The sequence below is a fragment of the Mercenaria mercenaria genome, chromosome 5, assembly GCF_021730395.1.
Source record: "Mercenaria mercenaria strain notata chromosome 5, MADL_Memer_1, whole genome shotgun sequence".
NCBI classification, from domain to species: Eukaryota; Metazoa; Mollusca; class Bivalvia; order Venerida; family Veneridae; genus Mercenaria; species Mercenaria mercenaria.
In genome coordinates, this window is record NC_069365.1 from 17776570 (window position 1) to 17793296 (window position 16727).

At 34.7% G+C, this 16727-nt stretch overlaps 2 protein-coding genes across 5 annotated transcripts in view; both read right to left on the bottom strand.

Moving 5' to 3' along the window:
• The window catches only part of LOC123558149 (uncharacterized), a 49281-nt gene extending 42378 nt beyond the window's left edge, over nucleotides 1-6903 (bottom strand). The window contains exons 1-2 of one of the 4 annotated variants that reach the window (XM_053542809.1): nucleotides 6593-6896; nucleotides 3451-3507 (exon numbers count right to left, since the gene is read on the bottom strand). In XM_053542809.1, the coding sequence (XP_053398784.1) occupies nucleotides 3451-3507; nucleotides 6593-6622 (87 nt within the window). In that variant the 5' untranslated portion in view covers nucleotides 6623-6896. Of the gene's footprint in view, nucleotides 1-3450; nucleotides 3508-6592 lie in introns of all 4 variants that reach the window. The other 3 variants (XM_053542810.1, XM_053542808.1, XM_053542812.1) reach the window with 3 other exon arrangements.
• A 7099-nt stretch (nucleotides 6904-14002) lies between these two features.
• LOC128556903 (uncharacterized) lies at nucleotides 14003-15488 on the bottom strand. Its single transcript, XM_053542814.1, has 2 exons — nucleotides 15317-15488; nucleotides 14003-14821 (listed from the first exon to the last, which is right to left on the bottom strand). The coding sequence occupies exons 1-2, from the start codon at nucleotides 15410-15412 to the stop codon at nucleotides 14678-14680; spliced, it is 240 nt and encodes a 79-aa protein (XP_053398789.1). The 5' UTR covers nucleotides 15413-15488; the 3' UTR covers nucleotides 14003-14677.
• Nucleotides 15489-16727: the final 1239 nt, after the last annotated feature.

Sequence of the window (16727 nt, forward strand, 5' to 3'; positions counted from 1 at the left end):
ATCCAGCTGGCTTACGGAAGGTCGGTGGTTCTACCCAGGTGCCCGCTCGTGATGAAATAATGCACGGATGGGCACCTGGAGTCTTCCTCCACCATTAAAGCTGGAAAGTCGCCATATGACCTATCATGTGTCGGTGCGACGTTAAATCCAAAAAAAAAAAAAAAAAAAAAAGAATTTGGGTCATTTATGGTTGATTTGGGTTCATTATATGGATAGCTGGGTCCCAGCTTCGCACATTATGTCATATACAAAAGTTAAAGAGAACCAGATATTTGATAGAGCAAGGACTCGTTGTGAAACGTTATGTTTAAATTTGGACCAATCAGAAACAAGTTCTAAAAATAGCACGTCTGCTGGGGTATAAATAGGTAGATGGATGACAGAGAGCTCATTCGGTATCCAGCGGGTGAAGAAGACACATCGAGGATTCAACTAATAATTTATCCCAGTACCTTGAGAAGGAGACTATTGCAGTTACCCTGTCAGGGCGGATAAATTATTAAAAAGAAGATTTTGGAAGTTTATAGACTAAAGAAGAGTTGCAGAATTTCAATAAGGTTTCGAGGGCCAGCGCATAGGAGTATGCTATAGACGATAGACGATAGCATATATAGGCTGAGCATCGGGAAGCTGAGACAGAGACCCAGAGTTTGGTAATCTACTGAGATAGTAGGTGAGTTCCAGCTTATAGACGGTTCAGCGTTATTGGCGAAGTACAGCCAAGGCATCGGGGATAATACCTATATGGTAGTTGAATGCTACATGTCATAGCATATAAGCGCTGAGCATCCAGGAGTCAGGGCAATCTTATAGATTTTGAGAGGACAGAGGCCGAGCATCTATGCGATAGGACTCGTATGTTGTTGATTCAAAGACATTGTCTGACGGGAACTTCAACAGAAAGACCAGTCAATTATAGAGTCTCCAGCCTATAGGAGTTTGAGCTAATTAAAAATTGTTAGTTTGAACATTTAGTGATTTGCCTGATCCCTAAAATTGTCTAGCTCATAATTGAAATCATTTACGAATCATTGGTACACGAATCATTTAGGCAAGGTAGCCAGAGGAAAATTCTATATCTGAGATATTTGGTCTCACCAGCTTTACGTTTTAGCAAAGGACATTCTACATCGTTTGTCAGCTAGTCTAAGACATAGTCACCTTAGCGACTGGACCAAAACCATTGTTCAAGATATTAAAGGCGTAGGCACTTCCCTGAGTCATATAACCAGTATCCTTACAAAGCCATGTAAATACATTTAAAATTGTCTTTGCTTTGACAGGATGGGAGCGCAAGTACATTATATACACCCACGTAATGCGTTTAGCTGTACGCTTCTTATGTACCTTTAGATTGAATAACAAAGATCCAACGCATTTTGTAATAGAGATGTGCGTTGTGGATATAGCAACTGTCCATATCTAAATTTAAAAGTATTGATCACGGGAACTCATAAATTTGTAGCAATATGTGTGTGCGTGCGTGCGTGTGTGTGTTTAAGTCCGTGCGTGTGTGTGTTTAAGTTGTATGATATAAAATTAGTGTTATAATAATTTAACAAAGAAATGCTTCTTTATTGTTAAAAGTTGACATGTTCGGAATTTAGTGTATTAGAATAACTGATCTTTTCCTCAAACGCAAGTAAAATTTCAAACATTTTATGGCTGTTAAGTTAACACAAGGTCAACGACAGACCTTCAATTTTTAAGTTTAAACTCCTTTTTAAATGATGAATGAAATAGTTTAAATAGTGTCATTTTAGTGTGAACATGTCCAGTGTTTATCTTTACCAGTCAAATAAGAATTATGCTTTTATAACGTCATATTTATGCAATAGGTATAACAGAATATGCAGGGATTAAAAGATTCAATGTTTGGTTATCTACAAGTGTTTTCTTTCTTTCAAGTATTTTAAATATATATACATTTATTTGGTATGGTTGAAAAAGAGAAAAAATTAATTAAGTATTTTAGTTCAAGTTAAAGGGTTTCTTATCTCTATTTATATGGATGGAAGTAACCTGATGAAAGGTCAAGAAAGGTACTTTTGGTCCAAATGACCTTGACCTTTGAGCCACTGAGGTCCAAAAAGACATGGATCCCCCACTAGTACTTTGCCATAATGTAATGTATAAAAGCTATGGCTATTAAATGTTTGGTATTACATTTCAGACAATAAAAAGTGAACTTTTGTCCCTTTGACTTTGACATTTCAGCCACGGGTCAAAAGTCATCGTGTAAAGGTTTAAAATCGTAGCTATTATACTCTGTGTCAGAGAGTCCGGAAACATTGACGTTGACCTCTGAACCACTCATCCCCAAAACAATAGTGCTAGATTCCATTGTGTAAAGCTTAAAAGCTAAAGCTATCATACTTTCTGAATGAAAGGTTGGTACGGAACGGACACACAACGTTATAGCATTATATGTAGGGCCTACCTTTGTTTTCCGAAATGGGTTTATAATATCTTACATGTAATGACAAATAAATGTTGTTATTAAATTAATAACGAATTGACTAATTTAAAACAAAAACATATCTTAATAAATAAACTGTACATAGCGATGCAACAATGTGCGGATCTAAGACTAATGTGTAGCTGTGTAAGGTCTTGTGTGTTGCCAAAAGGGGACATTTTGTATTGGATTTATGCCTACCATCAGCAGTTAATTTCATTTAAACAGATTACTATAAATGGTCTTGACTAAAATGTTGAAAAGTACAAATGTGATGGTAATTCAGAATTTATAACTAAATTGTCATAACTCCAGAATTGATGTTCAGTGGCCCGTTTCACGAAACCTACTAACTTTAAATACAACGTAGGAGTAAACTGCGTTAAAAGTAATACACGAAACTTGAAGGTATTGACTTTGTTCATGACCTCTGACACCTCAGAAAGACAAAACATATACAAGTATACGCACCAGTGCACTTACTGTGCCAATTTTTGAATGATGCTTGTTGCTGATCATTAACTGTTTCTGTGGAATTTATTCTTTTAATAAACTATAGTTTAACTGCAAACGGAGTTGATGATTTCTGTAGCTGAGTACAATAAAACCTGTCAGGCTTAGTTACTTCATGTGTATTTAACATAATAAAGAGTATAGAAGTCCCCTAAGGTTTATATTAGCCATAGCACAACACTATTAATAGCATACCATTATTTGCCAGTTTCTACAGATTTGGCATAATCATAGAAGTATATTTCAAATCACATGAAGTTTCCCTAAAGACTTTCATCGGCTATATAGCTTGTTTCTGTGAAATTTGATACTGGTGTTAAATAAGTTTAATAGTACTGCACCCAGTATTTTCGTACACTTGATTACATTACATATTAATGTCTTAACTTAGTACTTAATTGGCACTTCTTCAAATAAATTAGACTACATGAAAAAGATAATAGGTAAGGGTAAGCAATTTATATTAAATATGATCTTACATTTGATGATCCCTCGTGTCTCCATGGTTTTACGAATTTGTAATACGCTCGTTTTTTCTGAAATGAAATGTAAACGCAAATAGATCTATTATTCTTTGTCATGGTTTTGCAATCACTTATCTAAGTCAGATTTTATTTTGTAAAATGATAACGCAACAATAGGAATTCGCCGCATTTACCTAACATAATGCGCATTAGTAAATTTTGAACTTTAACACGTATGACAAATTACTGAAACAATTTTATAACTCCGAGAAAAAGACATAAAGGACAGTTGGTTTTTAATCTATGCATTTGCAGATCAACTTGATAGAACATATTCACATCGTGAGTGGTGAAAATGGAGACCTCTTAACATTTTTAAACAACTTCCAATTTATGAATTTGGTGTTTATACCCGTAAGAACTAAAAGAAGAATATTTCCTAAGACACTTCTGTAATAATAAATGAACTCACATGCTACATGTTTTTTCTTTAAAAAACCAGATTTGCTCTATTCTCACTGTTAGATTCACATTATACATGGAGCATTATGTGAATGGTAAGGAATCCTGTTGGAGCCATTTATAATGTCGCAGTCGCGTTTTTGGGGTCGACACACGACAACGCGAAGTGACATAGCGACATTACGAAGTGACACCCGACAATCGCAAACGACGGCGACAACCCCAAACGTCAATATCGCGATATCCACTTTAAAATGTCGCCTTTCAAAAGCACGATACACGCGATGTCACTTCGCGTTGTCGAGCGTCATATCGCATTGTCGCTATCTCACTTCGTAATGTCGCGATGTCACTTCGCGTTGTCGTGTGTTGACCCTGCAAACGCGACGGCGACATTATCGAACGACATGCGATAATCTCAAACGACGCTCGACAACGCGAAGCGACATTTTCCAAATGTCGTATCGTATGTCGCGTGTCGCGGGTTTGGGTGAGGGTCGACGCGCGACAATTCCAAACGATACACGACAGGCGAAGTGACACTCGGCAATACAAAGCGACATTTTCATAATGTCGTATCGCATGTCGCCCGTCTACCGGTGAAAGGATAAGATAAAAAGCTGTATTTCCGTACTTTTCCGTATGTAAAATGTACATGTTTTTCATTAACTTCAAATAATTGTAGAATGTTCCAAACACAAGATATTTTAATGAAATAACTTTTATAAATTAAATTCAAACATTGTCTAAACGGATATGTAACTTGTATAATTTTACAGCCGACAGTTCCGTCGGAAGACCGCCTCAAAATGTATCATTTCTCGTGAAAATATACATACTTCTTCATATATTAAATAGAGGGGCGGTCCTTGTCTGAGGAGCCATATCTTCATAACCTGATGTCCGATTTTAATAAATGATACCTTGTTGCAAAGGGCAAGCCAGTACCTAGAGAAAAGGGGCCATGTCAGGTTCGAACCCGGTCTGCTAGGATTCAATGTCAAATTTCGGTAATATTCTCAAAATATGAACTTGTCAGAGCAGTCAAGACAGTCCTACAAACCCAAGCACTACCTTCACTGAGTCCAATGACACCATTGGAGCAATTCTCACGGCTCCCCGGGTCGGGTCAGCTTAGTCTTGGCCAGCACCCTACCGTATATAACAAGTTTAATCATTTTCTGATACCTGTCTTGAGCTCTGATGGCATCATGTGGACTTGTAAGTAGCTTAAATGTAAAGCCAGCTCATCTACGAACATATTCATATATCTATGGTATAGGTAGGTACCTGGGGTGTAGAGACTCGAACAAGGGTCAAAATCATTATCAACTGGAATTCAGTATAAATTACAATAATAATAATTAAAAAAATAGGACAGGTATCAGAAAATGATCAAACTTGTTATATGGGGTAGGGTGCTGGCCAAGACTAAGTTACCCGACCCAGGGAGCCATGAGAATTGCTCCAATGGTGTCATTGGACTCATTGAAGGTAGTGCTTGGGTTTTCAGGACTGTCTTGACTGCTCTGAAAAGTTGATATTTTGAGAATATTACCGGAATTTGACCTATGACCTTGATCCCTAGCCGACCGGGTTTGGACCTGAATTGGCTTTCTTCTCTAGGTACTGGCTTGCCCTTTGCAACAAGGTATCATTTATTAAAATCGGACATCAGGTTATGAAGATATGGCTCCTCAGACAAGGACCGCCCCTCTATTTAATATATGAAGAAGTATGCATATTTTCACGGAAAATGATACCTTTTTAGACGGTCCTCCGACGAAACCGTCGGCGGTAAAATTATACAATTACATATCCGTTTAGACAATGTTTGAATTTAATTTATAAAAGTTATTTCATTAAAATATCTTGTGTTTGGAACATTCTACAATTATTTGAAGTTAATGAAAAACATGTACATTTTACATACGGAAAAGTACGGAAATACAGCTTTTATCTTACCCTTTCACCTGTAGACGGGCGACATGCGATACGACATTATGAAAATGTCGCTTCGTATTGTCGAGTGTCACTTCGCCTGTCGTGTATCGTTTGGAATTGTCGCGCGTCGACCCTCACCCAAACCCGCGACACGTGAAATACGATACGAGATTTGGTAAATGTCGCTTCGCGTTGTCGAGCGTCGTTTGAGATTATCGCATGACGTTTGATAATGTCGCCGTCGTGTTTGCAGGGTCGACACACGACAACGCGAAGTGACATCGCGACATTACGAAGTGACACAGCGACAATGCGATACGACGCTCGACAATGCGAAGTGACATCGTGATATATCGTGCTTTTGAAAGGCGACATTTCAAAGTGGATATCGCGACATTGACGTTTGGGAATGTCGCCGTCGTTTGCGATTGTCGGGTGTCACTTCGTAATGTCGCTATGTCACTTCGCGTTATCGTGTGTCGACCCCACAAACGCGACGGCGACATTATAAATGGCCCCAACAGGATTCCGTAGAATGGAGATATTCAATGCCAACGGTATACCTGACTTGCTAACTTAAGAATAGGGAAGTCATTAAATTGTAATCGCATAACTTTGCTTTGATCATAGTTAACTATGAAACTACTTGAACGTAACCCATTATTTTCCCTCTAAATTCTTAAAGTTTCGAAATATTTGCTGCCACTATTAGACAGCGACTTACACTTTCAAAATAGAAATACATACATACCTTTTCCCTTTTGGAAAATGTTAAGCCCATTTTAGCCGTTTGATGTCTAAAGTCATTACTTCCTGTACTGAAAATGGCCCGAGGTTTTTATTGAGAAAATCTTTGAATCATAACAAAATAACTCTTAGTCATTCGTAACATAATAGTCGGAGCAGTATATCACATCCTTCTTAACTGTACCTTGATTACTCCTACGTCATCTTATGTATCCAGTTCGGTCTTATGAATTTAAATAGTCAGAATAAAATACCGTATAAAGAATGAACACTAGATGTCGTATTTTCATTAGTTGCGTTGCCACGTGTTATTTAAAGGTGTCAAAGTTATTCGATCTCGCACGTAAAAGAGAATTTTCACCTTGAAATTTTAACATATATTTCTTTATTATGTGTCAATAATTCACTGAAAAACATGAAATAGATTTCGATTTAAACTGCAACAAAATATATATTCTGTATGAATCTACTACTCACAAATGAATATAACCTATCAACTTTAGCTGGTATTGTGTTACAAACACTGACCAGCAAGCTCATATTTAGTTGCTTTCGAATATCATTAATGGTCTGCAAAGCAAACGAACAAATAAACTGAATACAGTGTTTTTAAAAGATGTTTTTAAAATAAATGATATTATATTATTTACTGAAACATGGACAAATGTGTATTCAAATTTACAGGTTGATGGTTTTGAACATTTTGTTTTGCACAGATCTGATATTAAAAGCACTGCGACACGTAATTCATGTGGTGTAATTATATACGTTAAAAATAATTTAGTGTCAGATGATACATTGATATTTACTTCTAATGATGACATTATTTGGGTTAAGATTTCAGGAAAAAAGTTATCGTTGGATAGAGATGTTTTCATTGGTCTTTGTTATGTTATCCCAGATAACAGTAGTAGACAGACTGTTGTAGAGGATAATACATTTGATCGGTTGATTGACTCGGTAATACATGTTGAAAATATTTCAAACGATAATTGTTACTATTCACTTTTTGGCGATTTAAATGCCCGCACTTCTACACTTCCAGATTTTGTAACAGATGATACATTAAATGTTGGTAATAATGATATTTTACCTGATGATTATACCGCAGATTTTACTTTAAAACGATTCTCACAGGACCACGGACATGTTAACAATAATGGAAGATTATTGCTTGATTTTTGCAAACAAACAGGTTATAGAATTATAAATGGCCGAAAAGGTGATGATGTAAATCTGGGGAAATATACTTTTGTTAATAACAGAGGTTGTAGCGTTGTTGACTATTTGTTATGTAAATCTAGGGCTATATTCATAGACAATACTCCAACACCACTCATTGAGTACACTCAAATAAATTGCCTAACGGTCACGTCTTTACTCAGGAAAGATGCCATTTGTATTCATAAAGGTGAGTGACAGTCGAGTCAACTCCCAAGAGTGAGTGACTGTTGAGGGAGGTCCTGGGGACCCTTGAGTGTTTCTCAAGGTCTAATAATGAAAGTTTAGATGATAAATTTACAATATTTAATTGATTTGAAGGTAAGATAACAGTGTCATTTTAAAGCGGAAGTTCATATTTGTACAAGGTATTTTGGAAAAATATATTATGGTCTTTTTTGATACATGTTGCTGAGGACGACGAAAACGCAAAAAGACCCAACTAATTAAAAGACTGTTTAATTAAAAAAAACGGTTAAAATAGATATAGGAAAAAAATATACATCTTCGAAACCTAGCCTAACGTGGCTCATCGGTCACCCCCAGAAACACACGTCGTAGTAACAAATATTTACATTTCACAAGCCTAGATATCGGTTAGTTCATACTGAAAAAATGTAAACAATCCGTCAAATTAAATGTCGTGAAGAACCTGTCTTATTAAATCTCAATGTTTAAATGACAACGGAAACATTTATTTTATAAAGAGATATGAGCTGCGCCATGAGAAAACCATCATAGTGCGTTTGCAGTCTGGTCAAGATCCATGCTGTTCGCTTTCAAAGCCTATTGCCATTAGAGAAACTATTAGCGAACAGCATGGATCATGACCAGACTGCGTCGATATGCAGGTTGGTCTGGATCCATGCTGGTCGCAAACGCACTATGTTGGTTTTCTCATGGTGCGGCTCAATTTTGTTTTTAGTAATTGAAATTTTAATAAAAACACGGGCTGGCAGTCGGGAAACACCAACAATTAATGGCAGATTTAAAAATTCAGTTGTATAAATAAATCTCAGTTTCAACGAAAAATAAACTCTATATTTCTAAGCATAAATTAAATTCTACTAATGCAGATGAGTAGACTGGCTGATTGACGGACGAACGGACGTATTATAAAACGAATAGACGGATGGACGGACGGATAAACATACAGACGGGCATTCAACTTCTAACAACAAAAATAATGATCAGCACTTTTGCATATCTTTGATGTTATTGTCATATAAACCGTTATAATCCTGTAAATCCATTGTGTACAATGAAACCATTACTCGAGCTGTCCTTCCGAAAGTCAAGATTGAGTGGAATCTATGAATATGACTTTCGAGCTCCACTCACACTCCCGCAAGGTCTACTCGAGGTCCACTTGAGTGATACTTACCCAAGTTTGAGTCAAGTGTGAGTTTGAGTTACGACTATGAATATAGCCCTTAGTATGTTTGAGAATATACAAAATTTTTCGGTCGACTGCCCAAATATAGTTTCGGATCACTGCCTCTTGACTGTCACTTTTTCATTCAAAAGAATGGAAGAGGATGAATGCAGAAATAGCGATACGCAACATGAATTTATGTGTCCAAGTTATAAATATGTATGGAAATCTGAGTTAAAAGAACAGTACATTGAATTATTGTCGAATGATGAGAATACAGAATCCTTCAACATATTATCTAATGATATTTTGTCAAGTAGTTCAAGTTGTGACATTGATAAATTGTATACAGAAATTAGAAATTATTTTTAGTAATGTTGCCTCCCCGTTTATGAAGAAAATAAAAATAGATAATGAGTCTAGCGTACATAACTGTGATTTCAGTCAGCCATGGTATGACGAGGAATGTTACGAAAAGCAGCAAATATTTTATAAGTGCCTGAATAAATACAGGAATTGCCCGAATGATGCAAACAGAATATATATGGTGAATGCAAGATCTGATTATAAATCTTTGTTAAGAAAATGTAGATATAATTTTGATAAAGAAAAAACTAGTGAGTTATTGAAAGCCAGATATAAGAATGCTCGTCTATACTGGAATATGTTAAAGGAATCGAGTGGTGTTAAACAATCAAATATTCCCTTATCTACTTTTGAACAGTATTTTAAAGCGGTAAATAATCCGCAAGACAGATTTTTCATTCCGGATGAAGACATTTTGAATTTTGTTAACCGTTATGAACACGAAGAATTTAAAATAATGTTTCAAGAATTAAATTGTCGAATAAGCATATATGAGATTAATACTGCGATTAAAGAATTGAAAAATAACAGATCTGCCGGTCCTGATCTACTTATTAATGAATTTTTTATAAACGGTAAACATACTATAGTGCCTGTTTAGTTTTCTTTGTTCAATAAAATATTTGAAATAGGTTATTTTCCTGAGCGATGATCAGAAGGTTACGTTATTCCGTTACACAAAAAAGGAAGCATAAATAACGTTGAAAATTATCGTGGCATTACTTTATTAAGCTGTATAGGTAAACTATTCACCCGTATAATAAATAATAGGTTAAAATTATGGGCTGAGAATTACAATGTTTATGTTGAGGCACAAGCGGGGTTCAGGTCAAAAATGAGTACTGTTGACAATGTATTTGTATTAAATGGTTTAATATCGCATTTTTTGAATCAAGGGAAGCAATTGTATACCTTATTTGTTGATTACACGAAGGCTTTTGATTATGTGGTAAGAGATAATCTATGGTATAAATTAATAAAATTAGGACTGCGAGGTAACATTTTAGATATTGTAAAATCAATTTATGAATCAGTTAAGTCTAGAGTTAAATATTGTAATACCTTAAGCGAAGAGTACTCTTGTATGTTAGGGGTCAGACAGGGGGAGTGTTTATCTCCCTTTTTATTCACAATATTTATCAATGATTTGGAAGATGTATTTATTAATAGTGATGCAGTTGGAATAGATGTTAATATGTTTAAAGTATTTTTATTGTTGTATGCAGACGATATAGTTATATTTGCAAATTCTGCTGAAGAATTACAAAACAATATTAATCTGCTACATAATTATTGCATGCTTTGGAAACTTAAGGTGAATGTTACAAAAACAAAAATAATGATTTTTAAAAAAGGAGGTAATATTCCAAGAAACATAGAATTTCTATATGATAGTTTTAGGATTGAAATTGTCAATAAATTTTGTTACTTAGGTATAGTATTTACTTGTGGAGGGTCACTGAGTACAGCCCAAAATACTTTAGCAGGCCAAGCACAAAAGGCAATATTCAAATTAAATAAATATTTGTATAAGTTTACTTATATATCACCAAAACATAAATTGGAATTATTTGATAAGCTTGTGTCACCTATTTTAAACTATTGCAGCGAAGTTTGGGGTTTTGTAAATGATTTATCCGTCGAGAGGGTGCACATGCAATTTTGCAAGAAACTTTTAGGAGTTAAAAAGGTAACTCAAAATGACTTCATATATGGCGAACTGGGTCGAGTATCTTACAGAACAATTCACATGTATAATATAGTAAAATATTGGTTAAAAATATTACAACTTGGTCATAACAAATATGTTTTTATTACATACACATTGTTAAAAAACGACTTTGAAAATCATGGTAGACGTAACTGGTGCTCTTTACTTAAAGATTTACTTTGTTCGCTGGGTTTTGTAGATGCTTGGATATATCAAGGTGTAGGTAATGTTGATATGTTTTTATATATGGTTAAACAAAGATTAAATGATCAATTTATACAAAATTGGAATTCAAGAATAAATAATTCTTCTAGAGCTTTATTATATAAGAGAATTTCAATTTTTAGATTTCAGCCGTATCTTGAATATTTTAATGTAAATAAATTTTGTATATCTGTTACACGTTTAAGGGTATCTTCTCATAAATTACAAGTAGAAGCTGGAAGATGGGTAAGACCAGTTAGTACACCATTAGATGAAAGGAAATGTATTATTTGTCAAAAATTAGAAGATGAATACCATTTTATAATAGAATGTGATTTGTATAATGATTTAAGAAAACAATATATACCAAGAAAATACTGGATTAGACCAAATATGTTTAAATTTATAGAACTTTTGAACTCCGAAAATAAGAAAATAATACAAAATTTAGGAATATTTATATTTAATGCATTTAAACTTAGACAGTCTACTTTGTAATACTCTATATTATTATGTTTTATGTTATGGTTGTAGTTAAATGTGTGTGTTTTTTCAGGTCTTGTATTTCGTTTCGACAAGGCTGTGATTGAACTGATTGTTCTATATATGTTGTATTTAAATGTATTGTTAAACGGTCCATATATATAGTGTCTATTTGGTTGATTGCTTCTGTTTTGAAGCTACTTATCTAAGCATTAATTATGCTTCTGTTTGTTGATTTGAATAGATCTATGTCAAGTTGTACAATTCTTGTAAACTTGTCAAAGATGACCTTCTCCGTTTTTGTTTTGTTTGTTTGTGTGTTTTATGGTTGTGACTTTGTCTTTTCTGTCGCTCGTCTACATGTTATATAACTCTTTATAGTAACTTTTATATCGTGATGTGCACCACTGTTTGCTGTATGTCTTGTATTATGTAATATTTATGTCATGATGGGCTTTTAAGCCTAAATGATTTGCAGTAAAATTGTCTTGTCTTGTCTTGTCTTGTCTATCAAGATGGCTTGCTGAACATTTTACATTGGAACAGTAATTTTGTCTGTCGATGTTTTGTCGTGATCCCAGTGATAATGCCTCCTGAAAGCTGATAATTGCAAAATTTTGGGTATTGTCAGAACTAGAGATTTTAGAAGTGACAAGCCAAACATTCATAATATTTAAAGTCAGTTGATTCGTAATATGTACAAATCTAATTTATCTTCTAGTTACTATTTATGACATTATTGTGCGCATGTATGATTTTATTTGTATATAACGATGAACTGTAAATGTTCAAGTTAGATATTGATAAATTGTCTGTTCTGTTCTGTTCTATATAAATCTAATTTATCATTTTCTCTCATACTATAGAAGATAGTTCATATTCCCGCGCTTTGTGATAATTATAATATCATAATATCATGTACCTCTCCTCTTTGTGCTTTGTATCTATTTTTGTACAATGCACAAGATTTATTTGATAAATCTTATGTTTTGTTATATTATGATGATACATGTCTGGCATTCGTTTGTAATATGCGTCTTCCATGTCGGGATGTTTGTAGTTTTTTTACGGCAGAAGCTTGATTGCTTATGTGGCACGGGGCAGTCTGGTCTGTTTTCTTAATAATGTTTTATAGAAGCATTTATATCTAATAAATAAATAAATAAATAAATATTCGTAGGGATTTCTGCAAATGAGAACTTTGTGTGTGAAATAAATGAATGCCAGAATGTCCTGACTCTGATAGAAGACTGGGACTGTAATACTAACCTATGTCATCCAGTTAAATACATGCAATACTGGACAAAACAAAAGTATGAGGTAAGAATTATGAATACTGAAAACTCTTTACGATTAAATCAAAACAACATACTATTGTTTCTCACCAAGTCTTGTATTTTGAATCAAAATTTACTCGGCGTTTAGTTTAACAGGCAGTTAAATTTTCTAAAAACCGGGCCAAGGGAAGTAACATCTAGTTTCAGATGCTGTCCTGTTCTGTAACCTTTCGACGTGATGTAGTCTCCAGCAATAACATTAATCAGATAAATGAGATTAAATAGGCCAGTATTCAAAAGGTATTCTGAAATGTCGAAAAATAAAGCCTTAAAGTTAATCAGCCGTTAGCTCTATCGCCTGTTAAAGTTTCGAACAACTGGGCCCAGGCCGCCGACTTGAGTTATGTTCTACGTACTGTTACTTTCAGCAATTCCACCGGTCAGCTATTTTTGACCAAGATATACGATAGAAATAGAACTAAATGTTAACTATAAAACCAGACCGAGAAAGCAATATATTTGATTTGAAACTAGTACACTATAGAAACATGTATATTTAATTTCTGGAGGTTTGTTTTCCATGTTTACGTAGGTATAACGAAGAACTGCAGAATGAAGCCTGTAACATTGCTGACATTGCACACTAGTAATGCATTAAGACAAAATCTTTTTATACCTTTTGCATAATTGAAATTAGCCCATTGGATGTTTCGACAGTATTTCTTTGTCTTCCTCTGCCGACTGGTGTATTTTATTTAAATCATGAATAAACAAATCTATTTTAAATAAGTATATTTAATGTATTTCATTTTTGAAGCATTCATATACTAGGTATCAATTAAAACTGCAAATTATTACAGGAGTACTTATTGATAATAACAATTTTGTGCAATTTTTATAATGTTATTTTATCTACCTACAATAAATAAATATTGACTTGACTTGACTTGTGCTGATAATTCTGTTATCGTATTGCTTCAGGCATAACCACATCATCAAAATTGGCTCCAGGGCCCTTAACGAAAATGGCCCTGACGTTAGCACGGGGATCGTGTATTTTTCGTGAAATAACTTATTTTCAATCCCAAATTGTATTATAAGCAACAAAGTACAATTGATTCTATATAGTATAGAATAGAAATAAAATATAAGCTCAAAAGCTGAAAATTATGCTAGGAGATACTAGATATCTAGTTTCTATGAAATTGGCACACTAAACTGTTCTTGCTACATTATAGGTAAACATGTAATAAACAGGTTAAACATGGAAGAGCGGTGCCTTTGCCACTGGAGGAAGATTGTCAGGGCCATTATCACTCAAAGGCACCGCTCTCCCATGTATTAATATATACATAAAATGTATGACAGACTGAGGCAATACTAAAATGTCCTGCTAAAGAAAGCTATAGTATTAGTGGGACTATCTGGAAACAAAACGATGTGAATGTGTTTTCACAGTGGAGCTTCTCTAGGTTCAATGAGTATTTCATTGACTCCAACATGTTCTGGTTGAGATACAGCATAAACCACAGCATTGGCAACGTCCTCTGGTTCCAAAATCTTTGTTTTTTCATGAACATCATATTTTTCCTTTGCCTACAATACAAAATATAATTGTCATTAACATCATATTAATTTTGCACAAAGTACAAAATTATTATAGAGAAATCAATGATATTTATTGAATATTAAGTAGTTATTTCATGAATAACATTTTTAAAAAATTACATGATTCCATATATAAACTGCCGGTCCATAATAGTCCAACATAGGATTGCTGGGCTATAGTGAAAAACTGAGATATTTTTCGAATCTATGAAAAAGTTTATTAGAGAGAACAAAACTCCGTAACTGTCCCCTAGCAGGATTGAAATGGTTTGGAAGAAACAATCAAAATGACGAAATATCGTTTACATCTGGAGCATTTTAGCAATAAAATATACTTTGTATCCAATAGTTTGCTGTATTTGTTAATAAATTTCACCAAATATAATTGAACAGCATATCATGTTGTATTTGCTTATTTAGTATTTCCTTGTTCTCTCTTAAAAGGGTAAGTCTTACTATAATGTGATTTTATTATTTATTTACCTCAGTGTCCGTGGTATGCTGAAATAGTTCTGTTGTTACATCTCCAGGCTGTATGCATGTGACTCGGATCCCTGTCCCGATCAGCTCATTTCTCATAGCCTGTGACAGACCCTCCACATAAAACTTTGTCCCCGAGTATACTGCCAGACCCGAGTAACCCTATACACAATAATACGTTTATTAGCTGAACTTTTTAACTATAGAATAAATATTTAAGCTCGTCTGGTTCATTAAAAAAGCCAACGAGGCATATAATATTTCTTTGTATCTTATTTAGGTCCACTTTTATACATATTTTTATAATCATAGTTGAGTAAGAAAGCCAAGAACCTTAACTCTTTTCTTGAATACTCTCTATATTTACCACAATATGTCATTAACCTTTACCCTGCTTTTCTAAAATTGACTGGTCCATCATTCAATTTGGACAGTGCTACTTATTATTCAAAAGGGTGGTACCTAAAAATTTACTGACTAAATAGCGAACAGTGCAGACCATGATCAGTCTGTACAGACGTAGGCTGATCTTGGTATGGCAGAATAAAGGTTTATGACACACTCCGTCTGCAGTTGTACAAAAGTTAAAATGAACTACGTAGTATTGTCTGTTCATGCGAATTTCAATACTTTTGTGGGGGGGGGGGCGGGGTGGGGGGGGGGGGGGGGGGGAGTTGTACAAAAGTTAAAATGAACTACGTAGTATTGTCTGTTCATGCGAATTTCAATACTTTTGTGGGGGGTGGGGGGGAGGGGGTTCAACAGTATTTCAGCTATGTAACGATGGGCAGTTAACCAAACCAGTGTTCCTGGATTCTGTACCAGTACAAACCTGCTCTCCGCAAGTAACTGCCAACTTCTCCACATGAATCAGAGGTGGAGGACGAATGATTTCAGACAAAATGTCTTTTATCAAATCGGCACGGAGAACATACGCCTCGCCCAGGGCTCGAACTCACGAACCGGAGATCCGTAGATCTGCGCTCTCCCTATTGAGCTAAGCGGGCGGGCGGGCTAAGTTAAGAAACATAAAAGGATATCATGAAAGAAATTAACACGAATAGTTAACAGCGTTGTTGATCAAGAGACAATCGACATTTAACTGAACCTACATTTGTAGAATTTAACCAACATAAAAAAGAAATATTCTGGTGTTTTTATGTCCTTATACAGCTTCATCATCTCAAATTAACCCTTAGTCTGCTGGCAAACAAGTGATTCTGCCTTTGCAAACAGTGCAGACCAAGATCAGCCTGCATCTGTGCAGTCGGACCATGATCTGCTGAACTGTTCACCATTCAGTCTGAATCTGTTTGGTAAGATTCATAACGTTCAAAGAACATTATCGGCACAATTAAAATCATAACTAAATGTATTTCATTTTAAACTACTGATTCACACAACACAAGACGCA